This window comes from Castor canadensis, chromosome 10 (assembly GCF_047511655.1).
Source record: "Castor canadensis chromosome 10, mCasCan1.hap1v2, whole genome shotgun sequence".
NCBI classification, from domain to species: domain Eukaryota; kingdom Metazoa; phylum Chordata; class Mammalia; order Rodentia; family Castoridae; genus Castor; species Castor canadensis.
The window spans coordinates 116,844,852-116,872,084 of NC_133395.1; the positions used below are offsets into that span (position 1 = coordinate 116,844,852).

At 42.4% G+C, this 27,233-nt stretch overlaps 3 protein-coding genes across 25 annotated transcripts in view; all 3 read left to right on the plus strand.

Annotated features, from left to right (window-relative positions):
- Positions 1-798: 798 nt before the first annotated feature.
- Rpp14 (ribonuclease P/MRP subunit p14) lies at positions 799-9,026 on the plus strand. 8 transcript variants are annotated; one of them, XM_020180756.2, is made up of 7 exons: positions 805-1,184; positions 2,594-2,673; positions 4,612-4,709; positions 4,801-4,885; positions 7,008-7,084; positions 8,338-8,416; positions 8,888-9,026. In XM_020180756.2, the coding sequence occupies exons 3-7, from the start codon at positions 4,633-4,635 to the stop codon at positions 8,942-8,944; spliced, it is 375 nt and encodes a 124-aa protein (XP_020036345.1). In that variant the 5' UTR covers positions 805-1,184; positions 2,594-2,673; positions 4,612-4,632; the 3' UTR covers positions 8,945-9,026. The 8 variants fall into 8 exon arrangements, with proteins under 8 accessions (XP_020036347.1, XP_073900151.1, XP_020036345.1 ...); XM_020180760.2 differs by having other exon boundaries at positions 809-949; XM_074044051.1 differs by lacking the exon at positions 805-1,184 and adding an exon at positions 1,191-1,722.
- Positions 9,027-9,057: 31 nt separating this feature from the next.
- Htd2 (hydroxyacyl-thioester dehydratase type 2) lies at positions 9,058-10,208 on the plus strand. Its single transcript, XM_074044049.1, has one exon. The coding sequence runs from the start codon at positions 9,058-9,060 to the stop codon at positions 9,562-9,564; it is 507 nt and encodes a 168-aa protein (XP_073900150.1). The 3' UTR covers positions 9,565-10,208.
- A 7,548-nt stretch (positions 10,209-17,756) lies between these two features.
- The window catches only part of Pxk (PX domain containing serine/threonine kinase like), a 73,411-nt gene continuing 63,934 nt past the window's right edge, over positions 17,757-27,233 (plus strand). For 8 of the 16 annotated variants that reach the window (XR_002213406.2, XM_020180736.2, XM_020180737.2 and 5 more), the window contains exon 1: positions 17,757-17,958. Coding sequence is in view for 14 of the 16 variants with exons in the window: in XM_020180736.2 (XP_020036325.1) it covers positions 17,857-17,958 (102 nt within the window). In the remaining 2 variants the exon portion in view is untranslated. Of the gene's footprint in view, positions 17,959-21,875; positions 21,927-27,233 lie in introns of those variants that run through there. The other 8 variants (XM_074044062.1, XM_020180738.2, XM_074044063.1 and 5 more) reach the window with 2 other exon arrangements.

Sequence of the window (27,233 nt, forward strand, 5' to 3'; positions counted from 1 at the left end):
GCTGTACTAATAAGCTTGTTGGTCTCTACCTTGATGTGTCCTAAAATTCTTTTTTTACAACGACATCATGAACCTGGTAGCCAAGGGCTAGGTAAGAGGCTTCCTCCCTTTTGAAGACCTCCTTGGAACCTCATTGGTTCTGGCACAAAGTATGCACTTAAATAGTAACTGTTATTATTATTATTATTATTATTATTATTATTTTATTATTATTATTATTAATACTTACACACTATATGTTCCATGAGTACATGAATAAGATATGAGGTCCTATCTTCTTATTCTCCAGAATTCCCAATAGGTGCTCAATTTGGTGAATAAATGCATACGTGAAACTTAGCTTACATTAGGAAATAGGACCAGCTGGATCTTTCCACGTCAACCTACATAGAACACCTACCACGTGCTGGGATCCACAAAAGAAAGTGAGAGAGGGACCAGTCTTTGGGGAGTGCTCAACCCTGTAGATGTTCAGAAGGGGAGATGCTAAAGCTGGGGATGTAGCTCAGTGGTAACAACGCTTGCCTGGCATGCATAAAGCCCTAGGAGGAGTCTCAGCTGTGAAAAAAAAACCCAAAACAGAAAAGAAGATGCTAGATATGAATTTAACGAAGAATGAATACATGAGTAACTAACTGACTATGAAGTCTCAACTGGGGCCAAATAAACACGCAATAAATCCCGCACCCTAGGCCGACAATCGCTCGCAGTTTCCAAAGCTGGCACTAGACGGCGCTGAGCTTGGCGGACCTAGGACTCACCGCATGGTACTTGTGGGTGGAGGCGCTGTACGTTGACGTCATGTCCGCCTGCACGTCTTGCGTCTGGGGGCGGGGCCAGGTCTGGACAGAACTAAACACGTTAGAGCTGTCGGACTGCTGCGTTAGAGCTTCAAACCTCGGCGAATTTTTGCAGCGAACAGAAGCCAGGGAAGGCGTCGGGGAGCGGGGTAGGCGGAATTCCATAGGAAAGCGGCTATTTCGCTGGAGCAATCTCAGCCGAGCTGGTGGCGTCTGCTGCGCGCGCATGCGCAAGTCGGGAGCGCAGGGGCGGCCGCACTGCTTGTGGGATTACCGGTGTGCCAGGACCGAGGACCTCCGCCGGCCACTGCCCGGGTTCGCAGAGGGAGGCCGGGAGGAGGGAGCCGACCGTGTGCAGGAATCACTGCCTGTGTCAGGCGCCAGGTGGGCGCTAAGTCTTACTAGTGGTTGTTAGTCGACAAAAGTTGACAGCAACCTAAGTGCTCAACAGTAGGGAATTGAGCTTTTTATACTTCATTGGTTTAGTGCAGAGGTTATATGTTGAACGCCTACTCTGTGCAAAGCCCAGGTTTAGGTCCTTGGGGGACAGCAGTGAACAAGAGCGACTCCTGTCTCTGGAGTGGATGGATGTACTATGGAAGCGGGGGAGGGGAGGAAAGAGTAAGTGACTTACGTCATTAAGTTAGGAGGTGGCAGATGTTTTGAGGAAAGAGCATGCGCAAGGAGGGGTAGTGCAGTAGTAGATAGCGTGGACACTGAATTGAGTGGGATTAGTGTAAAGCCAGGAAGGAGGCCAGGGTGTGGAAGCCACGTGGGTGCCTGGAGGAAGGACATTTACAGCACCCTGAAAAAATGGAGCCGAGACTGCAGTGTGAGAAAGGACCAGGAGCCCTGTGTGGTGGAGGTTTAGATTAATTCCAAGGAGGATGGCAAGATATGAGGTCAGCGCAGTGCAGATCAGGTAAGGCCTTGCATGTTATTATAAGGACTTGGTCTTACTCTGGATAAAACGGAAAGCATGGTAGGTTTGAGCAGAGGAATGATGTGGCTTAAGTAGGCTCACTGGCGGCTGAATAGGTGGGGGAGAAGCAGGAGACTTGTAAATGAGTTTATGACCATTCCTGCAATCACTGAAATGTCTGGCGTTTAAAAAACTGATGAAGACAATGAAGTGCCTGGTGAATATGCCAGACTGACGTGGGAGGACTGCCAGTTCATGGCCAAAGCAAACAAGCAAAAAGAGTGTGGGCGTTATGGCTCCTGCCTGTAGAGCCTGGCCAGCAAAACTGTGAGATCCTATCTATAAAACAAAGTCAAAGCGAAGGGACTGGGGGGTGTGGCTCAAGTGGTAGAGTGCTTCTAGTTTAATCCCCAGCATTGGGGGAAAAAAAGGCAAGAAAAAGAAAAAAAGAGTTGTGTTATAAAGTACATTTTCATTGTTGATTGGCCATCACAACTATTCACCTCCTGGATGTTCCTTAATTTTTGTGGTTATCCTAAGCCCCAGGCCTAACCTCATTGGCCTGCCAGGTGGTCAGCTCCAAAGGGGCAGTTGGTAGTGCCTAAAAACCACAGTGTGGTGAATGAGTGAAATAGATGAGGTTCCTGTTTTGCCCTTGTAGCTAACAGATACTCTGTTGACTGATAAAGAGGTACAAGATAACTATTGCTGCTGTGCTGAAACCAAAGATACTTTGAACAGCAGGCCAGTCTCTTAGTCATATATTCAACAAGAGTTTGTTGAACCTACTCTGCTGGACACAGAAAGCAGGAATGTTTTTTGAGTGGGTGGGTTGATGTAGCTCCTAGCTCCCAACTTCTTTTGTCTGAAGATCATCTTCCAGGAATGGTTGGACCGAGGCCTGACCTAGAGAGGTTTTTGAAATGCTAGTCCAGAGCTATGTGACATTGGGTAAGTCCTTTTCTTGTTGGACCCTAAATTCCTGTTCTCTTTAATAGAGGATCCAGGTATTAAGCAAATAGTGACAAGAGATTGTGTAACAAAGGAACATTATTTAGAGCAGGGTGTCAGAGAAGGCCTTCTTGAAGGAGGGGATATGGAAGCCTAAACTGTAAGGACAAGCGTGGGCTGTCCAGGGTGAGAACAGGTGAAAGATGAGCCGAATAAAGGAATTCTCTACAGGAAGATTGACATGTTCTAAGTTTTTGAGAGTTCCAGATCTGTTAGAAATGGCATTGAGTGCTGTGTTAGTTTTCTGTTGCTAATAATACCACAGACTGAGTAAGTTACAAAGAATTCTGTTTTGACTTATAGTTCTGGTCCAAGGTCAGTGTACTGTATCTAGTGATAGACTTCTTGCTAGTAGAGTCCCAAGGAAATGCAGAGCCACAGGACGAGGGACAAGAACCATGTGTGTCCTCTCTTCTCTTTCCCTCTTACAAAGCTACCAACATTTAATCATGGGACTCCTTCCCTGATGACCTTATCTAATTTTTTTTTCATTTTTATTAGCATGTATACATTGTACAGGGGGGGATTTGTTGTGCCAATTCTGAATAATCTTACATTGTACATTGGTTAAGTCACCCCCTCCATCTTCCCCACTGCCACCCCCTCCCTGAGCTTATTTAATTCTGACCACCCATAAGGTGGTTTAGTTGGATTAAGTTTGTATCCTCTTAATGCCTTACTATGGGCATTAAACTCCAGCATGAGTTTTGGAGGGGACACATCTTATTTTAAACTTTACCACTGGGTTCCAGGAATTCCTATTCTCAAGCCCCTTGCTGTTTTTAAGTTCGGACTTTCATAGGGCTGCTAAATAGCCGTACACAAACCTTATCTCTAGACTGAGAATCATAGACCTAGGAGGGGAGGGGACATCAGAAGTCTCATCCCTGTTTCTTCTGTTCATTTTCTTTGTTGACAGAATAAATAAGAAGCAGACTTGCAGGTCTCACATTTTATTTTATGTTTTTCCTTTGCATTTACAGGCAGAGTGGTCTTCAGGGGACATAGATTGGTTGGACTCTCTGGGTGCCCTTGGGCAGGTGTTACCCATCTTTATTAAGCCTCAGTGTCTTCTCAAAATGGGAAATAATCATAGCTTTTACCTCCTAGGATCATTTTGAAGGCCAAGAAATTAATGCCTGTGGAGTATTTAGCACAAAGCTAGATGCTCAATAAAGAAAAACACTAGCAAGAATTATGTTACTAAGATTTAAGTAAGGGCATATTAAAAATGAGCTGGCATATTTAAAATGTAGGAACTTTCTTTGTATCTGTATGGGTAACCTTAGTCTGACCAGAATTAGAGAAGTTACTATAGTAGGAGGTTTCTTAAAAATCAGGTAGGTCAAATTATCATAAAAAATATGAAAACTAGCCAGATGCCAGTGGCTCACGCCTGTAATTCCTTGCTACTCAGGAGGCAGAGATCAGGAGGATCATAGTTTGAAGCAGCCCAGGCAAATAGTTCTTGAGACCCTATCTCAAAAAAAAAAAAACCCATCACAAAAAAGGACTGGTATAGTGGCTCAGGTGAATTGAGGCCTTGAGTTCAAACCACAGTACCACCAAAAAGAAAAAAAAAAAAAAGTGAAAGCTAGCTGGGCATTGGTGACTCATGCCTGTAATCCTAGCTACTTGGGAGGCAGAGATCGGGAGGATCACAGTTCAAGGCCAGCCTTGGCAAAAGTGAGACCCTATCTCAGAAAATACCTAACACAAAAAAGGCTGGTGGAGGGGCTCAAGTGGTAGAGTACTGTCTGCCTAGCAAGTAAGAGGGCCTGAGTTCAAACCCCAGTACCTCCAAAAAAAAAAAAAAAGAAAAGAAAGTGAAAACTAGATTAAAGCTTGATAATTACTAGTCCTCATGACTTTCTGTAGGTGTGATCAGCGTTGGAAAAGATGCCAGCAGCACCTGCCACATATGAAAGAGTAGTTTACAAAAATCCCTCTGAGCACCACTACATGAAAGTCTGCCTGTAAGTTCAGCCCAAAGTTCTGTTTTAGATTACCTTTTTTTATGAATCTGAAAAGCATAGAATTTAATGTCCTTTTTTAAATGATTTTTAGAGAATTTCAAGATCATGGAGGTGGACTGAATGCTGCACAGTTCAAACAGCTGCTTGTTTCTGCCCTGAAGGACCTGTTTGGGGAGGTATGGAATGACTAGGTAGATTGATACTGCTAAGACCTTTGTAAGAAATGGGGTTGGGGATATAGCTCAGAGGTAGAGTGCTTACCTAGCATGATCCCCAACAGCCAAAAGAAAAAAAAAGACTCAGAACACTTTGCAAACATCATTTTAAAACTGTACAACTGCAACTGCACTTGAAGTTGCAGAAGCAGACTTTGAAATGTTAAGTTTTGGTAGGTGGTTCTGCTATGCTTTGTATTTGACAAGGAACTTGTTAGACAAATGTTTGTTTGAGTGCAGTACTCAAACCATAGTCTAGGCTGGTAACCTGCAAGGGTTTTTTGCCCATCTTGAAGAAATAAGGGGTTCACACCAGAGCCAGCATACCACTTTCTTTAGTCAGAAAGTCTCATTACAAAACAATGTGAGCTGAATCAAGCAGTGTGCTTAGTGATGTTGTGTTATATGGGGATGTAGCTCCTTCTTCCATCACAGAACAGCATTTTGATCAGCTTTGCTGTAGCATTCACTGCAAACCAAAGAAGAGCTGTGGAAGTTAAAGGAGGGGAATTATTTCCTGATTCATATATATCCTGTTAAAATCTCCCAAGTATCTTATCAAAGTTTAAAATCTAACACTGTAAAAAACTAATAAGAGTGTGAAAAGGTGGGTCACAGACTGGAGGAAAATATTTGCAAACTAAGTATCTGACAAAGAAAGAAAATCTAGAATATATAAAGAACTCTCAAAACCCAATAGTTGAAAAACCAAATAGTTCAGCTAAAAATTGGACAAAAAAAATCACGTATAGACATTTCACTAAAGAGGACGTATAACTGGCAAAGAAATTAATGAAAAGATGTTTAGCAACAGTAGCTATAGGGAAATGTACAGTAATGATACAATGAGATACAGGTATGCACCTAGCAGAATGACTAAAATAAAAAATAGTGATAACACTAAATACTGGCAAGGATGTGGAGAAATTGGATCAGTCATCATTGTTGATGAGGATGTAAAATGCCATAGCCATCTGCAGCATAAACTAAACTTGAATCTACCATACAACCCAGCAGTCCCACTCCTGGGCAGGCATCTATCCCAAAGAAATGAAAACTTACGTTCACATACAAACCTGTACACAAATATTCATACTAATTTCATTTGTAATAACCCCAAACTGGAAACTCCCCAGATGTCCTTCAATGGGGAATTGTTAAACTATAGCACTTTCATGCCATGGAAAAGAAAAAGGACAATGACTGAATGAATTATGCTGAGTGAAAAAAGCCAACCCCAAAAGATTATATACTAGATGTTTACGTGTATAATGCTCTGGAATAACATAATTATATAACCTGGAGAAAGAGTATGGTTGCCACGGGTTAGGGATGGGAGAGGAGTGGGAGTGGTTGTAAGGGGCAGTGTGAGGAAGTCTTGGAATGGTGCAGTTCTTTATCTTGATTCTAGTGGTAGGTACCTTATAAGGTAAAATTACACAGAACTACACATACCTTACAATTACGAGTACATGTGTAACTGGTAAAATCTGAATTAAACTCTGGAGATAATTACAACCATTCCCTGGGTTTGATACTGTACCGTGGTTATGCAAGATGGTGGTATTGGGGGAAGCTGAGTGATGGATGCGTTGAACCTCCCTGTAGGTTGCCTTGCAATCGCCTATAAGTCTCATTTGCCTGAGTGGCAAGTATATAAAAGATGTGTGCCTTTCTGTGTGTCAAGTATAAAACTTGGTTTCAGGAGATACAGTTGTAAATAGACATGGCTTCTGTCTCATGGACTGGTCTTGATTCTTGCTTTAGGAAAACATTGAATAATTAGTGACAAGAAGATGAGAATTGTGAAAGAGAAAGTGTGGTATCCTGTATAGGAAAGAGCATAGCAAGCAAATTGAGCCTAATCTTGGGGATCAGGAAAGGAGTGGCTTACACAAAGGCTTGGTGATCAGCTATACGAAGAGGTATAGGAACATTCTAGGCAGAAGAAGCTCTAAGCAGGCACCTGAGAGTATCAGCACCATTCCGTGAAATCCTGCTCTCTGTGGAGGAGAAAACTCCACATTATTTATTAGAGTGCAAGAGTAATGATAATCTGCTAATAGCTTTATTCTGTATGTAGGTTGGTGCTGCCTTACCCGTGGATGTCCTAACCTATGAGGAGAAGACATTATCAGCTATCTTGAGAATAGCTAGCAGGTATGACAAACAGCTAAATATTTCTTGAACAACAGGATGGAGAGACTGATGGAGAAACACAGCAAAATACTCAATTCCAGCCAGGCACCAGTGATTTATGCCTGTAATCCTAGCTAATTAGGAGGCAGATATCAGGAGAATTATGGTTCAAAGCCAGTCTGGGCAAATAGTTTGAGAGACCCTATCTCGAAAATACCCAACACAAAAAGAGCTGGCAGAGTGGCTCAAGAACACTTGCCTAGCAAGCGTGAGGCCCTGAGTTAAACCCCAGTACCACCAAAAAAGAAAGAAAAAAAAAAAGCTCAATTCCAGAATAGAAGAGCGATTGTAAACTCTGAGCAACTTTGGTAAATTTAAACTGGGATTAATATGAACATTCATCCACCAGGTTGTTACCTCCTAGAGAGATTAAAGCGGGTGATTTGGTTACAGCTAGCTTCCCAATTAATTGATGGTTGCAAAGTCAGATATGTATATTTTAGAAATATTCTTATGTTCATTTTACTCTCTGCCTGTGACATACTATGCTTTAATTTCTAAGGTGTTTCTCTTTTTTTTTTTTGCGATACTGGGGTTTGAACATACCTCTTGCTTGCTAAGCACGTGCTCTTACCATGCGAGCCATGCCCCTTGCCCTTTTTTGCTTTAGTTATTTTTCAGGTAGTGTCTTGCTAACTTTTTGCCCAGCCTTGCCTTGAATCTTCGTCCTCCCAATCTCCACCTTCCAAGTAGCTGGTGTTACAGACATGAGCCACTACATCTGGCCTAAGGGTTTTTTTTTTTTTTTGTTTTCGAGAACTTGTTTGAAGGTTCTAGTAGGGGAGCACAGCTACTCCTGTACCCTTAACCGAAGAATGGTCCTCCTCTGTCGGGGATGGTCGTCCTCTTTGACCGAGCGTGCAGTTTCGGGAGGGACACACATGGAGCGGTGAGGGAGGAAGGGGACACCTGCCTAGCCAGCCAGATCAGCTGAATCAACCCTGGTGATCAGTGGGGTGACAGATGTCGCAGCCAGATCACCCTTACATCCAAACTTTTTTGGTGGCACTGGGGTTTGAACTCAAGGCCTTCTGCTTCCTAGATAGGCACTCTACCACTTGAGCCACTCCAGCAGCCCTTTTTTTTTTTTTTAAAAAAACATTTCAATTAGGTTTACTGATAAAAATCAGCCACTTTCTGAACTATCCCAAACAAGAAGTAGGGAGATGTTTCTGGGACAAGTCTTCATTTATGTTTTCTTGGTTTTTCTCCAGTGGTTTGGCCAAATTGTGGAGCTCTTTGACCCTGTTAGGATCCTATAAAGGCAAGAAATGTGCTTTTAGAGTGATTCAGGTAAAGGCTATTCCTTCATGTATTTCAAATAAGACTGGGTGGTGGATCAACTGCTTTTTAGTCTATGTGTCTCATTCTTGTGCTTGAATAAAGTTAGTATGGTTAACATCATTTAACAAGGGGGAACCCCCCCACCGCCACACACACGCAAATGTAGGGCTTCATTCTGAAATGTCAGACAAAGCACTTAGATTTTAGATTGTCTGGGAGATACTTAGAAATCAAACTTGAAACTCTTGTGGTAAAGGCTTACCTTTTCATTTAATGCTTAGGCCTTCTGTGTTGTGTATTGGTACACTTTTTCTGAGGTTAGGACTACTTGTTTAGTCAAGGCTGCCTCCCAGAATGCTTTTTAAAGTGCTACTGTGCCAGCTTTGTTGATCCTGTAAAACCAGGCACATTTCTACATCGCCCTTAGTTTTGGTGCAGTTTTCTCTTGGTATTGCGTTAACTTTTTTCTTTCTCTTGTAGGTATCTCCATTTCTCCTTGCATTATCTGGTAACAGTAGGGAACTAGTACTGGATTGAAGAGTCTTATCAGAAACTTGTCTCAATTCCCAAAAGTATATTTTGGTGTCTGTGTAGTCTGGAAACAGAAACAGGATAAAAGCTACTGTTGATGAAATTTGAGGATACTGAAGATGCTTCCAGTGATACCCAGCCATTACCTTTGGTGGAGCAGGCTTCAGAGGAAGCTCTTCCTGAATCAACTGGTGAAGACCACCCAGTGCTTTCAGCATGTGCATGTGAGAGTTGGAGACCGGGCTGAGCTCAGCAGGGCCTTCACACAGAAGGATGTGGATACCTTTGCAGAATTAACAGGAGATAGCAATCCTTTGCATTTAAGTGAAAATTTTGCAAAACACACCAAGTTTGGAAAGACAATTGTACATGGAGTTTTGGTCAATGGACTTATCTCAGCTCTCCTGGGTACTAAGATGCCAGGGCCAGGATGTATATTTCTTTCTCAGGAAATTAACTTTCCAGCCCCTTTATATGTTGGAGAAGTTGTTTTAGCTTCTGCAGAAGTGAAAAGGCTGAAGCGGTTTGTTGCTTTTATTGCAGTGTCATGTTCTGTAATAGAAAGTAAAAAGATTGTTATGGAAGGCTGGGTTAAAGTTATGGTCCCAGAAGCTCCCAGATCCTGAAGTATGGGTTTAGAGTTGCAAGTTCAAACACCAGTGCATCTGGTACTCTTCACCAAAAAATGGGTGATAGACCCAGAAGCCATGTTGGGGAAGGAAGCAGGTGGAGGATGTTCCAATGTCTGCTTTCCAGTTTGATCTTCTGCTTCACCCCTATTTGAGTATATGCAGAATTCATCATCTGCCTAGGTTTTTTAAATTGAAAACATTGAGAAGGTTATTTATCTGAACGTTCTACTTTTAGGACGTTAAATCTACTTATACTTGCATTTTATAACACCTACCTATATCTGTGTTGAATAAGTTTCTCATTGAATTTATAACTATCAAACATTTAATAATCGAAGGTAATGATAGAAGTTGGGCCATCTTTGAACGTCTAACCTTTACCAGTAAATACTCTTATACCCTTTTGTTGGCTATTTCTGGGTCAGAGTTTATTGTGATTTCCTTGTGTTTATACCAACATGGCATCTTGCTCAACCATCTGTGGAATTTGTCTTTCAGGTGTTTTTTCTGTTATTGAAGAAGGGCTATGTGCAGACTTGGACTCAGTTATGTAAACTTTGTCTCATCTATAAGATGGTGATAACATGTTCTGTGCAGGATTGTTGTTGGAAATGACAATAAATACACAGAGTTAAGTATATAGTAGCCGCTGTCATCCCTTCCCTGCTGTGAGTGAAGTTAGGCGTTTTCCTGAGTTTAAACCTGACTGGCCTAAAGTTAAGCAGGTTAACAGATCAGACTTTTCAGTGCATCAGCCAATATTTGAGTATTTTTAACCCACGATAGAATATTGAATGCAAAGTTTCTATTGTAAGGATCCAGATTCTTTTCTCCCTCTCTTGCAAATGTGGGTCCACCTCACATTACATAAGTACATAAATAAATGTTCATTGTAAAAAAAAGAAAAAGTACAAAGAAGACCATGGAGGTAAAGTTTTTAGGAGTTTGAGGGCACTGAAGGGACATGTACCTAATGTGTTAGTATCAAATAATCACCCTGAACATAGCCAACACTTTGAAAACATGAATCTGCAATGTATATATGGTCCATCTGGGCTCTATAGCTTTAGATGGTAACTGATCACAGTTAGATGCTTTGATTAGGGAGGTAAGATGAGTAGGTGTGGTGTACACACCTGTAATCCTAGCACTCAGGAGGTTGCACCTGTCTTAGAACAGGTATAACTGGTTGTTTTCTGGAAAAGGGGGTTTCCTCCTGCAGGTGGTTAGGGAAACAGATTTTTAATTTTTTAACTATTTTTACAAGAAAGGGAGCAACTGAATGGATTACTAGAAGGAAATATCTAGTCGCCAGAGGGCAGTGTTGTGCATAAAGTGAATACTTTAAACATGTTTTATTATAGCACCATCTTCTAGTTTGTGAAGGTGGGAAGAAAATACCAGTGTCAGAGGAGCAAGGATGCTGTTCTTGGGAGTTTCAGAATGGGCAGCATTGCAGGTTGAGATCCACCTAAAGAAAACTTACAGGTGAATCACTAGACATGCCAAAAATGTGTTACAACGTCAGAAGAAAATCGGGAACTGGAGGCCATCAGTGCTGGCTTCTGCAGAACTCATTCCCTGGGGTTCAGCAGCAGTTTTAAGGTGTGGGTCCGTAAATGGAGTGTGATTTGATCATTAATACTAGATGCTGTTATTCTTCAATTTCCAATAAGCTTGATTTTCTACATTTACTTTAATCCATGAAACAACTTTGTGAGATTAATGTCCTGTTTTATAGACACGGGAACAGACTGAGGCTGTGTGACTTGTCCAAGGTTGTACAGCTAATGTGAAGTAGATCTGGGATTTACACTTAAGCCTGACGGGCTCCAAACCCTTTTTGTCAGGCGGGTCTTAAACAGTGTTCCTCTTTTGTTTTTTGGCATTAAAATAGAGCCGTTCTATAGAATTTTTATATTTAGAATGTGCTTAACTGTGCTTGAGTTGTAGCATTTCCCTGTAAGTATTACTTGATAGCTTCCATAAATGACCTCTTACCTGCAGGCTTTTGGTTTTTTTTTTTTTTTTTTAATTTAAATTTGAGACAGGGTCTCACTATATAGCCCAAGCCGGCTTTGAACTCAAGATCCTCCTGCCTCAGCCTCCCAAGGACTGGGATTATAGGTATGTATCACCATGCCCAGCTACCTGTCCTTTTTTCTACATAGACATTCAGTGATTATTTGTCTTCAGAGCAGAATTGCTGCTACAAGGATCAGTCTAAAGATGAAAAGTTATGTGCAGTCCAAGCGTGGAATGTGAGGGGGATGTCACACCTGATTTACACTGTGGTTTTTTTGGTACAGGGGTTTGAACTCAGGGCCTACATCCTAAGCCACTCCACCAGTCCCTTGAGCCACTCCCACCAGCCCTTTTTTGTGAAGGGTTTTTTCGGGATAGGGTCTCCCAGCTATTTGCCTGGGCTGGATTTAAACTGTAATCCTCTTGATCTCTGCCTCCTGAGTAGCTAGGATGACAGGCATGAGCCACTGGCGCCCAGCTGCTGTGTCACTTTCAAAAGTAGCTTCTCAAGAATAGCATCTCCACGTTTTTAAAGCTCCCTAGTAGTCATGGTCTTTGGTCTCTATAAACCAGTAAAAATTATAACAGAAAAGTAGGCAAGAGGATATCAGTTGTCTCTGTAAATGATGACTTGTCATTTTTACCCAGAGCTAGGATTCTTAAACCACTCATGCTTTGTTAAATTCAGCTATAAGGGAAAGCTGGCTGGTTAGCTTTCTCATTTCAAGCCCCACACAAACTACTGAAAAGAATGACTTACCTTACAATGAAAGTTTGGGTGACCTCAAATTAGGAAATCCTCCCCCAGAAAATTGAGAGGTGGCCTTGATCATATCAGGTCACATGTGGAAGTGAGTACAAAAGTAGTGACTAAAATAGGCCAAATTGTACTAGCACTTTCCACACAGAGGCATTCTAAGACTGCAATTTACGTGATGCTTGACTGCCACAGAAAGAATATCCATCTTAAGCAATTTCAGCCTAATGTAATGGAAAATTACTTAACAGGTTTTTATATTCTATTAGGCATTTCCATATTGGTGAAATGCTACTCTTTTTTTTTTTTTTTTCCAGCAGCAAATCTTGTGTTAATAGAGGGAGATCCTTACCATGCGTACTATTGTATTTGTCTTTTGGACCTGACTTGTGTATTCATCTAGAAAAAGAAATCACTAAATGCACACCAGTACCCTTGAGGTAACCACAGGTTTTCATTTTATGAAACAGTCATTTTTCTTTTATGTTCTTAGAGTACGATTTAGAGACCAATTTACTCCCAGAGAAAATTGCTATTAAATTACATCTATTAAGTTTTTATATTAAGACAGTCTACTCAAGGGTTGACTGTCACTCTGAAGTACTGTGCCATTGTGACTGCCTCATGTGTTAGCATAATTTATCAGCTAGCTCTGAGCAGAATGGGAGTGTTGCCCAATACTCAGGCCACATTTGAATGTTATCTCCAGGGTTCCACATGTTTCACTTCCTTTGTTCTTTACTTTCACTTGGGTTGCAAATAGAAATGAATTCTCAGCATCTTCAGAGAAATTGAAGGTTGGAGCAGAATCACCAACTAGAAGAAACCATTGAAGTTCAAAATCATAAGAAACCCAAAATTAATATGTACATAAATAGAACAAGATCAGGAGGCTCCACAAACTGTTTATTTCTTAACTGTAAAGCAGTTAAGGGCAGAATTCCCATGTGATGTGATAGAAAATAACACATTTTAAAGGATATTAGAATGATTAATTGTATGTTGACTTTTGTTGCTTAATATCTAGTTCATGAATATTTAAAGGAATAAAGATTTTGAGTTGGGAGGCCATCGTGCTTAGGAACCATTGAGTTTTTGCAAGCTTCTATGATTTTGTAGAGCAGTTGCCAGGACTTGAAGCTTCCTTGATCATTATGCTCAATTAGTCTGGCCAAACCTCAGGTTGTTAAACAACCTGTGGGCCATCTAAACATTTGGCAACATAAATTGTTTTTTTCCCCCACTCCTGCTAGCCCTACCTAGTTGTGTATGTGACAAAACCAGAGGTTTCTTCATTCCTCTCTAGCTTTATCCAGCTGAGCCTGGAAATAAAGCTGATTTGATTTAGATCAGCTCTGGCTTGGGGAGAATTTCCCCACATTCAGCCTGAGCCACTTCAAAAGCCAAGTGGAGCCAGAACAGTGACACATATGTGCCTGTAGTTCCAGCTATTCAAGAGGCTGAGGCAGCAAGATCTCTTGAGCCCAGGAGTTCCATTCCAGTCTGAGCAATATAGAAAGACCCTGTCTCAAAACAGCAAAAACGAAACAAAACAAGCAAACAAAACAGACCTAAGTGGATGCTGAAGTTATCCTAGGGTTTGTGGCCTGGTCTTCAGTGTATGTTGGGATGCAGTTAAATCCAGGACACCCAGGACATAATTGACCAGGCAGTTTTTCATTGTATGTAAGAAGAAAATGAGGCCTAAGCACAATATTCTATGGGTTTTCTTCTGGGAAGAATCCCCAGAGGAGGGGAAAGGTAAGGTTGAGAATATGGCTTTGTTCCATCAAATAACTGATTTCTTAGTTCAGTTTCCTTTCCCTAGTAAGGAAGACTAGGTAAGGTGGTTACTTTATGATGTTTGCAACTCTGATCTTCAATTGTAATTCCTCTTCATTCCCTTCCAGAGAGAAAAAGCATTTGAATTCTTTTCAGTCTAACATTTCTCCCCAAAAGGTTCTACTGATTTCCTTTCTAATGTAAGAGCTGATCCTTGCTGTGTATTCTCCTGGTTGGAGCCTCTCTTCCAGGTTATTTCTGACATCAGCATCAGTAAGGACAGTCTTCTCAGTAATCCTGCCTGCTGAGGCTGTCCTGCTCTCCATTCAGTTTCAGATGAGGAAACTGAAACTAAACAAATTCATACTGTCAATAAGCTTTGGAGACCTTGTGAACCCAAGGAGTCAGCTTGGGACTTGGACCCTTAACCATACCAGTACTCTTTAGTTTCCTCCTCAGATTTATCAGTAGCTTGATAACAGGTGACATCTGTCTTGCTCTTTTAACTCTTCTGTGTCTAACACAGAGTCTTATCAGAACATGTTCACTAAGGGGTTTGCTAAAAGAATGAGTGGGGCTGGAGGTATAGCTCAGTGGTAGAGCTCCGGCCTAGCATGCATGAGGCACTTGGCTCCTGAAGACCTGCTCAAAACCCAACTCTTCCTCAAACTGCTCCACAGTCTACTCTAGCTCCCATGGTGGCTGGTACCTGCATTCCAGTAGTCACTCAATACAGGCTGCCTTTTGAGATCCTTCTTTCTGTGACAGTCTATCCTAAATAAGTATTAGAAGGCTAGGCTGGAGATACAGCTCAGTGGCAAAATGCTTGCCTAGCTGTTTGAGGCTCTGAATTGGATCTCCAGCACCTTAAAAAACTGTATCGAAGGAAAAGTACTCTGCTTATTTTCCATTTTGTCATCCACTGACCCTCAGTAGTGAAAGTCCTCGAGTAGTATTTTGAATCAAAGCATTACTGACATCATTTGACAAAAGTACACATAGAGCATAATCCTCTAATCACTCTTATGTGAGAAAATACACCTAATTTACAGTGTGCAAAGTGCCTTCTTCAGGGCATGTGAGATTATTTGTAAGATATGAAATATGGCAGGTTTTTGTGAAGTATGAGCAAGTTGGGTTTTTTCCCTTTCCTTTTTTTTTCTTTTTGGAGGCAGGTCTTACTCTGTAGCCTAGGCTGGCCTTGAACTCACAATTCTGCTGCCTCAGCCTCCTGAGAGCTGGAATGACAGGTTTGCCACCATTCCTAGCAAGCTGGGTTTTTGAATTGTGTGTGCGTACAGATTACATAGATTCAGAGAAGACTTTCTCTTACTCTCAGAAATGTATCTTACAGAATCAGTGGTTTGTTAGAGCACTGGGTTCTGGTTGTATATCATATTTTTCCTAATCATAAAAAATATGGAAAAGTATAAGTCATCATGATTCTGTTCTCTAGAGGAAACATTTTGGTATTTTCCTTCAGTTTTTTTTTTTCAATGTTTTCCTTACATTGGGATCATATATACATATCCCCAAGAACATTAGGGAATGTTCTTGATATAATAGTGAGCAATATATATAAAAAGATATATATATATATATATATATATCATTAGTTTTTGGTGATTTGTTTTTTTGTTGTGTTGCTGGGGATTGAACCTGGGTCTTGTGTATGCCAAGCACATACTCTACCAATGAGCTACAACACCAGTCAATAATAAGGTTATAAACATTGAAAAAAATCCATGATGATACCATGATTTGTTTAATTTCATATTGGGGATTAAACAGTTGCTCTTGCATGCCATATGTTTGCATAAATTGTTGATCATTTCCTTATGACATTTTCAAAGCCCTTGATACATACTTCTAAATCCCAGCTCCTACCACTGGGCTCAGTACATGTTAGGTATTCAGTAAATAATTGCTGGATGAATTGATGCCTTCCAGAATGATTAGGCCAATTTAGACTCCCAGCAGCAGTTGTGAGAGAGCCTTGTCTTGGTCAGTCCTTATCACAGGAATAATGATTAAAGCAGGATTTAATTCTGGCAATGAAATAATCCATTTGCCTTAAAGAAGTGAAAATTAAAAGTTGGATCCTCCCTAAATAACATTTTGCTTTAATAGACTGCTGTTTTAAACACATTGGGACAGAAATGGAATGTAGGAAGAGTTCTCATTATCTTGGAACTAAATTATGAAAGTTTGATAATTCCTTCCTCACATTTCCCTCTACTGAAGCCAGTCTGAAACTGTCACTTGGCTACTTAGGGGTACCCAACAATCTTGAGCTCTGGAGAGGGTACCCCTTAGATACAATCTAGGCTTTTGCTATGATGCCAAATTGTGGTGGTGGTGATGGAAGTATTACCAAGAAACTTTGTTCTCTTTAATGAAGTGTTGAAATTTAGTGGGAACAAACTTAGGTTAAGAATCCTCCATTCTGTGAATTGTAAAGAAAGGATCTCGTTTGAGCTTTTATTATGTGCCAAGTCCCTCCTGTCCTGCTGCATCCCTTCCTATCCTGCTTCATTTTGCAGATGGGGGCGGGGAGAAGGCCGTGTCTCAGAGAGATTGGGTAACTTACTTAAAGTCACACAGCTGGTAAATGCCAGAGCCCTGGTGACCCTGGTCATCTGATTCCAAGTTTAACTCCATCATCCTGGAAGACTGTGGTCTTGGGTTCAGGTAAACTGAGGCAGATTTGGGACTGAAAAGTTGATTCCAAGGTTCCCTGGCACTACGTTTGAGGTTCTTGGAGCCCGTAGGCTAGGAACAACGACTTTCAAGCCTGAGGGATTTGGGAGTTCTTGGGGCTTAAAGACCTGTGGGCTAAACTGAGAGTTAGGGCCAAGAATAGAGGCTGGAAGTCTCTGAACCAGTTTCTTTCATTTAAAAAAGTTTTTCGTCTCCAGTTCTTAAAGCTTGGGTCTGAAAAATTCTGGGGTCCAAAGCCTTTAACTGTGGGATCCAATTCTGGAGATGCAGCTCTTGGGTTCTGGCTGAGGATCCAGGTTCAAGGGTGCACGTAAACCTGAATCAGAAGGGCTTGTTTTAGAAAGTCTGGGTCTGTAGAGCTCAGGCTGAGGGTCTACCCTGAAGGTTCTTTTCCCGAGTCTTAGAGTCCTTGGGAGTGGGAGGTGTGAGTGGGAGTGGTCCAGTTCCACGGGCTTCCAGTTTGACAGCTCTGCGCTTGTTAGGGTTTCATCTGAAAAGCCCAATTCTGTGAGGCATTGGCTCTCAAATTTCCTGGATTTCAGGGCTCAGAATGCGGTATCTTCTGTTTTTGGGAATCCCTGGTGGTGATGACTTAAGAGTTTTGTGTTCCCGGGTCTAAGGTCGGGTGTTAAGGGTACCAGCTTTGCCGTGCAGGTGAGAGGAGCTGGGGGGCTTGAGCAGGTGCAGTAACCCTGTCCTGCTAACAACAGCTGTGGGGTGCAGCGAGAACCCGCAGTCCCACACCACGTTGCGCAAAGTCCCCAGCTTGCGACCCCGAAAAGTGAAGAGGTCGGCGCTAGGACCGCGCGGGAGGCGGCGGCGACTGTTGACGCGCACGGCGGCGTGGGCGCGTCGGCGCTAGGACCCCGCGGGCGCGGCAGCGCGTGGGGCGGTGCGTGTTGACAGCAGCGGCGGCGGAGCGCGGCGGGCGGCGGGACTCGGCGCCTCCGGTTCCTGCCCCGCGTCGTGAGGTGGCGGCGGCGGCGGCCCGGCGGCCCGGGATGGCCTTTATGGAGAAGCCACCAGCCGGCAAGGTGCTGCTGGACGACACGGTGCCGCTGACAGCAGCCATCGAGGCGAGCCAGAGCCTGCAGTCCCACACGGTGCGCGGCCCGCCGGGCGCGGGACGGGGTGGCGGGGCCGACGGCGCTGGCCGGGGGACGCCGGCGTGGTGGGCGGGCCGGGCCGCGTGCCCGAGGGCCCAGGCGGACGCCGAGGCCCGAAGGCACCGAGCGCGGAGGCTCAGCGCCCAGGCCCGGGGTGGGAAAAGGAGCTCGGCGGTGGCCGGGAAGGGGACTCGGAGTTGGGGCACCCCGGGGCCCTCCCGGGGCCACGCCCGGGCGGTAGTGAGGCGATGGCCTTCTCTCTGCGGGGCCCCTGGGTTTCCCCTCGCGTGGGGTCTGAGTGCTGGGGGAGGGGGTGACTGTGCGTGGAGCCATAGATGCAGGTGGGACTTCAGCGCGACCCCCAGGTCATCACCTGCGTGGCCGCCTGTGGCTCCGGGAAACCCTGAGAGGCAGGTGTATGACCTGTGTCCTCTCCCCCCTCTAACCGGTGCGGTGGTGGGCAGTAGGGCCCTCGTCTGAATTTAAGGTCTGCTGGAGTCACATAAAGGAGCAGTAAACACTGGCAGTTCATTTCTGTTACATCGGCTGTCTTTTATGGGGCTTTGAAGCCATGGTTGTTTTCATTTGCCTGTACCTTTTTTTTTTAAGGCATACTGTGCATTATAATTTACAAGCAATAAATTATTGCTTGGAATCAGATTTAAAAAACAAAAAAGTGTGGATCTGCCAGCCAAGTGGGACTTTCTTTGGGAAGTAATGAATGGGGACAGAGAGATTCCTTAAATTGTAATGTTTTGTCAGGCCACCAAATCAGATTCCAGCTCTGAGGCTTGTTTGTTTATCATCCATGGTGTTTAGGGGCTCATCTGGAGGCTGAAGTCCTACAATAGCCCTCTGTCTCTCTTTTTGTTTAGGCTCTTGTGGTGTTCAAAGAGACTTTTCATTCTGTTGTATTAAAGTGGGACTTTTTGAACCTCAGTTTCCTCTTCCAACAGCCTTGCTTTGTAGGCCTTGGGTTGTTCAAAGTGTTCATTGCCAGTTAGGAAAATGATTGTCTTATTTAAGAGGGCATTTTATTTCATTGTGTACATCTTTAATCCTACTCTATAGACATGTGAAAAGTGTCAGAATTGGTTGAACTTCGTTGTAAGGGAATATTAAGGGTTGAAACTTAGAGCAGGGAGTCAACAGTTCTGCTCTTGAGTTAGATTTTTGACTGGACTATTGGCAAACAAATCTTTTTTTAAAAAAATTAGGATATATTCATTGTACATGGGGGGATTCATAATGACAATTCCAAATAAGCTTATAATTGTACGTTGGTTACCTTACTCCCACTGTCTCTGGCAAGTAAATCTTAAGACCTCGCAGAGTTGAGTCTAGGTCTATCTTGTACTGCAAGTAGAGATCATTATAAATGCTCACAGAACCTCGTTTCCAGCAAGCATTCCCTGATGGCCACTGTCCCAGGCCATGTGCTCATTCCTGACCTTAGCACTTGACAGTTTATTCTGTAATTCTTTACTTTTCCTCTCCACCAGGCTGTGAGAGGAGGGACAATTTTTGTTCACGTTTGGGGCTCAGTCCCTGGTATCTGATAGGATTTCACATGTGTTTATTGGGTGAATAAATAAGTGAATTGCAACTTTCACTAGGAGGGCATTTGGGAAAGGAGTTTTTCCCTAAAAGAGGGGAACTCTCCACTCAGTTTTTCTACTGCCCACCAGACTAAAGAGGAAATGAATTTTGAAATAATCCACGAAAGAGGCACACAAGGTAATAGGCCAAAGGAGATTTATTTATTTATTGTAAGAAGACAAAGCAGGAAGGAAGGAAAAGAGGAGAAAAAGCTAATAAGCTGTTAGAGAGGCAGTCACGAGGTGGGAGGAGCTAAGGCTCAGTGGGCTGTCTTCATCTCTAGGGTGTTTATGCCCCTGACCTGGCTGGGATTTCCACTTCAAAACTTTCCAGTTGTCCTGTTTGATGCCATCACCCAAGCATGAGGTTAATAGGTCTGAGCTGGCCTTACAATCACAGGGTCTTGGGACATGAGTATCTATGGTCTTTAGGTATTCTTGGTCATGGATTTACAAAAAGCAGGTATTTTTTGTTCTCAGACTCATCTACGGGCAGTGTATCTCATTTATCATCTAAAAGAGAAGGGAGGGTGATGGAAGGAATGCAGGTCTGTTCTTTCTTAAACATTTGATTTAATTCCTTGCTGTTCTAGTGATTTTTCAGCCTTAGTTCCTGGTTCTGTCTCAGCTTCTCAGCTTCTGGACCTGGCTTATTATTATTTTGATAGGTTTTCTGATTTCCCTGTCACTATTCTAGCTACCCTGCCTCAAAACCTTACTGTGTCTCTTTACCTGTTTGTGTAAAATGCTAATTGTGAAAATTGGAACAACTTGGCATCTGAGGAACTAACACAGTCAGTGCTTTAGTGAGGTGGTGAAAGATATAATAGGAATTCATTTTTATTATAGAGTTTTTCTTTAAAAAACAAAACAAGGTAATTTTAGGGTAGAAAATGGCAGTTTTTATAATGATGACTGCACATGAAACACAATGACTCACAGGAGACCCAGAGAGGCAGATGTGGTAGAGTGAAAAAAAATGACACATTGTCTTGCATAATTTTTGACTGTTTTGTGTTTGTGTCATTTTTGCTGAAAAGTTTGAGACTGAGAAATGTTGCATCAGCCCTAACTTTATTGAGAAAAACATATGCTGATGCAAACTTTTTGGACTATTAGTGACTTATGAGTAAGTCCCTTTAAAATAAGAATTGTTGGAGATTATTTTGGCAAGAAGTAGTTATTAAAAGTGATGCGTGGATCTTGTTGCCAGTGGCTCACGCCTATAAACCTAACTACTCAGAAGGCAGAGATCAGGAGGATGGCAGTTGAAGCCAGCCTGGGTAAATAGTTTGTGAGACCCTATCTTGAAAAAACCCATTCCAAAAAAGGGCTGGTAGAGTGGCTCAAGGTGTAGGCCTTGAGTTCAAGCCCCAGTACCGTAAAACAAACAAACAAAAAATGGTGCATAGAAGAGAAAGGCATTGCTTTCTGTTGGGAAGATTGAGGTTGACTGTCCAGCTTGTTAACTGAAGGAAGATGATGCCCCTTGCTGTGAAATACTGAATCTCTAGGAAGTTACTCCTTGACTATATATACAGAAACATATGGAGGGAGTTTATAGTAGTAGACGTCCTCTGTGATGGAAGAGCCAGTATCTTGGTATAGGTCTGGGTTGACACTTGTTAGTCATATGACATTGTTTGGGCAAGTCACTGAAATGTTTTTTGTTTTTTTTTTGGTGGTACTAGAGTTTGATCTTAGGCCCTCACATTTGCTAGGCAGGCCTCTACCACCTGTGCCACTCTGCCAGCCCAATGAAATCTTTTTGATGTTTAGTTTTGTCATATGTAAATGGAAGTAATAAATGCCTGCCCTGACTACCTCCTAGGATTGTTATGAAGATCAAATGAAATCATATTTATGAAGAACTTGTAAAGTGCATTCCTTCCTTCCTCCAGGTCTTCATTCCCTGACAACGTAGGTAGAAAGGGTTAAGCATGTTATTGCAAGTAAGCTCATTTCTGTCTGTAGTTCCTTTCATTTACTGAGGTTGCTTTGCCACGGGAAATAGAATTTAGAGCTGAAAATTTTAGGATGCATCTGATTTAGAATTTATGAATGTGGGAGGAAAAAATTCTGTGGGGGAAAGTACAGACCGCAGAAGGATGAAGGAACACAAGGTCAATGCCTGAAAAGGCATATTTGGATAAGCACTTGGCTGGGTGCATGGTGGTAGGTGGTTCAATGACTGGCTGTGGTTTAAGTGATTTTTTTTTAATTTTTTATAAAGCACAGTGAATGTAGCTTCAAGAAACGGATCAGGCTTAAGGAAATGAAGCTTCCATAAAATCAGAAAGGCCATCCTGGAGTCAGAGGAAGGGAAAAGTTTTTCTAAACAAGAAATTCTGGTTAAAAGCCACAAAGGTGAGTTGTGAGCAAGTTTTGGAAAAATAAGAGAAGACAGGCAATATAAGTTCTTGGCTACATGAAAGGGGAGACTTAGTCAATAAACTAAAAAGATGCTAACCTTGCTGAAATATAAACCAGAGGAAACTGATGAGAACCATCAGTTCAGAGGGTTGTTATTAAATGTGCAGATCTGCTTTTTGTTGGTTGATATGTTGTAGCTTTCCATCTCAGTTTTCTCCTGTTTACATGTTCTTCGTGGGGTCCATCTGGATCAGGGCCCATTTACTCTGCATTTGGTGCATTTTGTCCTTAAACAAAATTTTAGTGACATTTGAGGCACAATCAACATCTTTTTTAATCTGTGGAAAAGGTAATATCACATGTTAAAATCTTTGCTGCAAATGAATCTTGTTGAAGTTTTGATTTTTTGGAAACTGCATTTCTTCATGGTTTATTTATTCCACAGTATTCATTCAAAATAAGTAACTAAATAAATAAATAATAGGATGGTGAATTAGACAGCTCCTGCTTTCATGGAGTTTTTGTTCTGTTAGCTTCCAAGGTGTACACAGGTCAGTTAGGATCTTTACCTGTCAGGGGTTTGGAGTTCCTTTTATGGCTTGGTTTATTGAGTTTAACTTCTGAATCAGTGCCCCTTCTTTTAAATAGTTATTTTCTGGGAATATGATCTCTCATCTTCTACTTGGTTATGTATTTTTCTGTAGTTTTCCTAGACACCTTGATGAATGCAGTCAGAAATCCCTGAGCTCTTGGTAATGGTTCATTTAGAGATTGTGAGTAATTTCTTTCATTAAAAGTCAGTTTTTTGCAGCCCAATGATTTAGAGGCGGTGATAATCCTCATATATCACCTCTTTTGAGGATTATCCCATTAGAAAGTTTTCTTGTAGTAGGAATACAAATAACAACCTTGCTCTAGTTACAAGGAAGAAATGTGGGATTCTAAGGCTGGAGTTTATTTTATGTGAAAAGGTAGATGTGCCCTCTCTCCCCCCAACCCACCCCCTCCAATAGCAGAAAAAGCCGCATCTTCCATGTGGATGTCATTTTGAGCTTGTATTTTGACATACAGAATGCTGATTGAAGGTTTAAATAGGTTCATTTGGAGCAAGTGAAACAGGCTCTCTGCTCTCTGCAAGGCAGGGAGTAGTCCTTTTCCCGCTGCGAGAGGGTTTTAAGTGGCTTCATATGAAATGAAACTCTTTATGTTCCAGATTTTGGGATCCTAAGTAAGCAGTGGCTAGACCTGAACATTGTTTTGGAACTCTTAAGTGCTTAAGTGTTTGGGATTAGGAAAAAGAGTAGTAAACTTCTCCCGTGGTGTTTCCCCATAATCTGGAATTCTTGGTAATGACTTCTTAAGATACGACTTCTCTTCAAGAGAGGACAGTGGCCCTTTGCAGCTTGAGACTTTGACTCAGGGCTAAGTATTTAACTTGGGTAAATACTTAGATCTCAGTAGGGGAAGGTTTGTGTGGGTTGACCATTTAGTCTCCAGCTGATCTTGCTGAGGGCTAAATTTGGGGGAAGTCTGGCTGAAGATTAAGATACCAAGTGTTTCCTCCTGCTTCCTAAAGAGTGTAGTTGAAAGCAAAAGGGAATTCCACTATCACTGTTGTCTTCAAACAATTGCATAGACATTTCTTGGTGGCTAAGAAGGCACTTTCTTATTTATTATTATGATTAAATGTTTGCTTGGGGAATCCCCTGCAGAGTAACAGGAGTCTTCCTGGAAAGTTTGTGGTTTTTTTTATTGTTGGTAGTAACTTTATATAATTCACATACCATACAATCCACCTATTTAAAGTGTACAGTTCAGTGACTTTTAGTACATTCCCAGAGTTGTGGATCTGTCTCCGCAATTTCAGAACATTTTCATTACTCCCAAAAGAAGTCTAGCTCTTCTCAGCTGCCACCCTGGAGAGTTTTATAACATTGCAGGACGTTAAACTCCAAATGTATTCTCTGCACAAGTTCTTCAGCTCTTGGGGTCCCACTCCTTTTAGGATCTCATCAGAGGGGCAGCTACTCTCAAAAAACACCCATATACCTGTCTGTGTAAACTCTCAGAACCTCCCTGACCTGAAGCCACTCTTAGGTTGTCAATCTTAGGGTAAGAATTGCTGTTAGAAAAAAAATTTTAAACTTGGAGCTTCTTTTAGTTGGTGAAATGTAGGCATCTAAAAAACATTGTACCTTGCTAATACATATGTGCTACTTTAAGAAAGCTGTATACTTAGAACAATAGATGAATTATGTCCTGTTCTGGAGAAAACAAATTGCTTTAGGTTGCAGCTTGCCTAGTGCATTTCAATGTGTGTACACAGATGACTTATTAGAGTGGCCCTGGAGAGGGCAAAGTTCTCTGAGCGGGAAAGCAGAGTGTGTGCCCTAGCTATAGGTCCGCCTCCCTGCGAGGACACCTGTGTTTATAATATTTAAACAAGTCTGCCCACGTTGCTTTGACATGGCTAACAGAAACAGGTCATTGCTCTTCATTAATTCAGTTTCAGTTGAGGCTTTTTTTTTTTCCTCCTGGTGAATGGAAGAGGAAGTGAATGGAGTGTTGGTGTGGGAGAATCTAGGATCTAAAAATGTGTAAGAACTACTTGTCGAGGTGAAAAGGGAAAGCAATCTTGTTCATTTAGGGCCTTCCTGTGGAGCCTGCCATTCTCCCCAGGGACTCATTGCTCTTTAGCCTTGAACACTTTCCTCTTTGCAGAAGCAGAGGGATATGAACCTGGAAGTAGACCTGCTTACACAGACCTCTAGTGTCAGACTGAGGGTCTGGCCAAAGGACAGCAGCCCACTGGCTCCCAGCACAGGGAAGGGCTTGAAGGCCCCCTGCCATGCCCTATCCATTTCTACAGGTGGCTGTGCAGATCACCACTAGTTGCCTTGCACTGCCTTATTACACACACACTTCTTGAGCTCCAGCACGCCAGTGGGCACTGGAGCTGGCCTAGGGATACAGAGATGACCAGTCTGCTCTCATGGCTCTCAGGCTGCTGAGGGTGGAGAGGTAGGTCTATGCGTGGTGGCACTCCCCTGCCCCTTCCCACTCCCTACATAGAAGGGGCATGGTCGGTTTGTTCTGCCTCTCCCATGTCTTTGTCTTTTTCTTAAAACACCAAGTCTATCTTTTCTTGTCTATGTATTGTAATTTTGATTCAATTTCAAACTAAACAGGCCCTGGCACATGACTAGCAAGCATTCAGTATAAATATTTGTTTAATAAGTAAATGTGTTGAATGAATGCAGTTATTTGAGGTGCAATCCTTACTGTGTACCTCTTACCTATCAAGCTGTGTACAAGTTTCCTTTCTCTGAAATCCCCATAGAGAATATTTGTTCCAAAGGCACCAGATTTAATATTTCTATTACTTATTATCCTATTTTCTATTTATGCCCTCAATATTCAAGTGAAACTAAATAACTTGAGACAGTGTCTTCATGCCCCTGGACAAATTGCTTAATCCCCTACCCTCAGTGTCTTCATCTGTAAAGTGGGGGTAGTAAGACTGTGTTAGGGCTGCTGTGAGGATTAACTAAGCTCATACATATGGAACATTAAGAACAGAGCCCCATACATAAGCATCAGCTGTTTCATTTAATGCCTTTGTATATGCCAGAGTACTGAACAGTGCCTAGTGCATTTTTGGCACTCAGATATGTTGAGTACAAAAAGGAAAGTTACTTATTTAAAGGTTTGTCTTATAGTCATCCATAACTACTTTGCTAATAAATGGAAACAAAAGATCAGTGATATCTCAAAGAACAACTTCTTCCCCCTTGTTTTCCTTTTTATCCAGGAGGAATAGTTTTGCCAGCCAGGCTCTGGGAGGTGCAGCCCAGGGTCTCCTTATTGGCCTGCTGGACAGCAGAGCTGGCTGTCAGTATTCAAAGGTCCAGGTGGAAGAGGTCAGTGGGTAGGCTGTAGGGCTCAGCCACCCATGAACATCCAGAGTCCAGGCTTGAAGTGGGGCAGCCTTTAGCGAATGTCCATTTCAGTTCTTCCCCTGACAGCTTTTGCTTATCCCTGGAGGGGTTCCACCATAGGAGCTCTTACATCTGACCTCTGAAATATTACCAAGCACTTATGAAGTATCTTCTGGGTATCAGGCACTGTGCTGTGTATTAAGATAAAAGATGAGTGAAGTAGAGAGCTTCCATCCTGGTGGACTTGGCAGGAAAGTAGATATTGAAAAGGCCTGTGTGCCTTAGAGAGAGAGGGCTAGTTCTTAGGGAACTAGGAAGGCTAACAGAGGAGCCAGAATTTCAGAGAAAATACATTAATCCTGAAACACCTATTAGAGCCTCTGGTTGTTCATCCTGTTCTAAAGAATGACCAAACCACCATAAGGATCTCAGTTTTAAAAACTAAAGGATAATTACTTATGTTCTCTAAGGCTTTAGGCATTCAATAGTTCATTCAGCAGATATTGCTGGGTGGGGATCCAGCTTGACATGACTACAACCACCTTGGTTGTAACCACCATTTTATCTCCCAGGTGACCTTGACTCACATCCCAAACTCTATAGGGCAAAGTTGTCAAGACAGTCAACTGAGTATGTTATACCAGCCACTGACACACTGTTAACTGACAGTGGGCATATTAATATTTTTTTGAGACCGCCTAGGTACGCTCCAGTTGACCACATACGGCCCACCTTTGTCTTGGTATATAAGCTCATTCTTCCTGTTGTGAGGTGTGGGGATCCTCCCGTCTTGCTGCCTCCCAAGACATGCTCTGTCTGTAAACGCCTAATAAATTGTACTTTGCATAATCTTAGATTTGTCTGCCTCTTTCTTCCGTCTGTTGGCGTCTTCTGCCTTTGGTGGTCCGTTCTCATTACTCCAGAACTGGGTTTTTCAAAAATATGCTGTAAGTACGCCTCATGTTCTAGGTACTTGGCACTTGAGTTACAGGTCTGAGCAAGACAGACTTGATCTTGCCCTTGTTCATCATTCCAAAAGGATTTATTTTGGAAGGTTCTGGTGTGGAGTAAAAGAAACCAATTTTGGAGTCTCTTGAATGATAGGCTGTGGGGATATGTACACTTGTGAGGGGACTTGAGCAGGTGTGTGGTATTTTAGGAAGTTTAATTTGCTGCTGGTGTTCAGGGTGCAGTGGGAAGGGTGAAAGAAGGGGAAAGGAGAGTCCAAAGTGATAGTGGAGCAGTGAAAGAAGGAAGGCTGCATCACAGATCCATGGCAAGAGGGGGAGAAGAAAGAGAGAAGGGGAGGCACACAGGAGAGGGAAAGAGGAGAGGCTGTGATGGAAACAGAGGCACCAGAGAT

Coding starts and splice junctions, on each gene's coding strand:
- Rpp14 (XM_074044050.1), top strand. CDS start 802: ATGTCCGCCTGCACGTCTTGCGTCTGGGGGCGGGGCCAGGTCTGGACA. Junction 1,185..2,593: donor CTGCCTGTGTCAGGCGCCAG/GTGGGCGCTAAG, acceptor TTTTGTCTGAAG/ATCATCTTCCAGGAATGGTT.
- Htd2 (XM_074044049.1), top strand. CDS start 9,058: ATGCTTCCAGTGATACCCAGCCATTACCTTTGGTGGAGCAGGCTTCAG.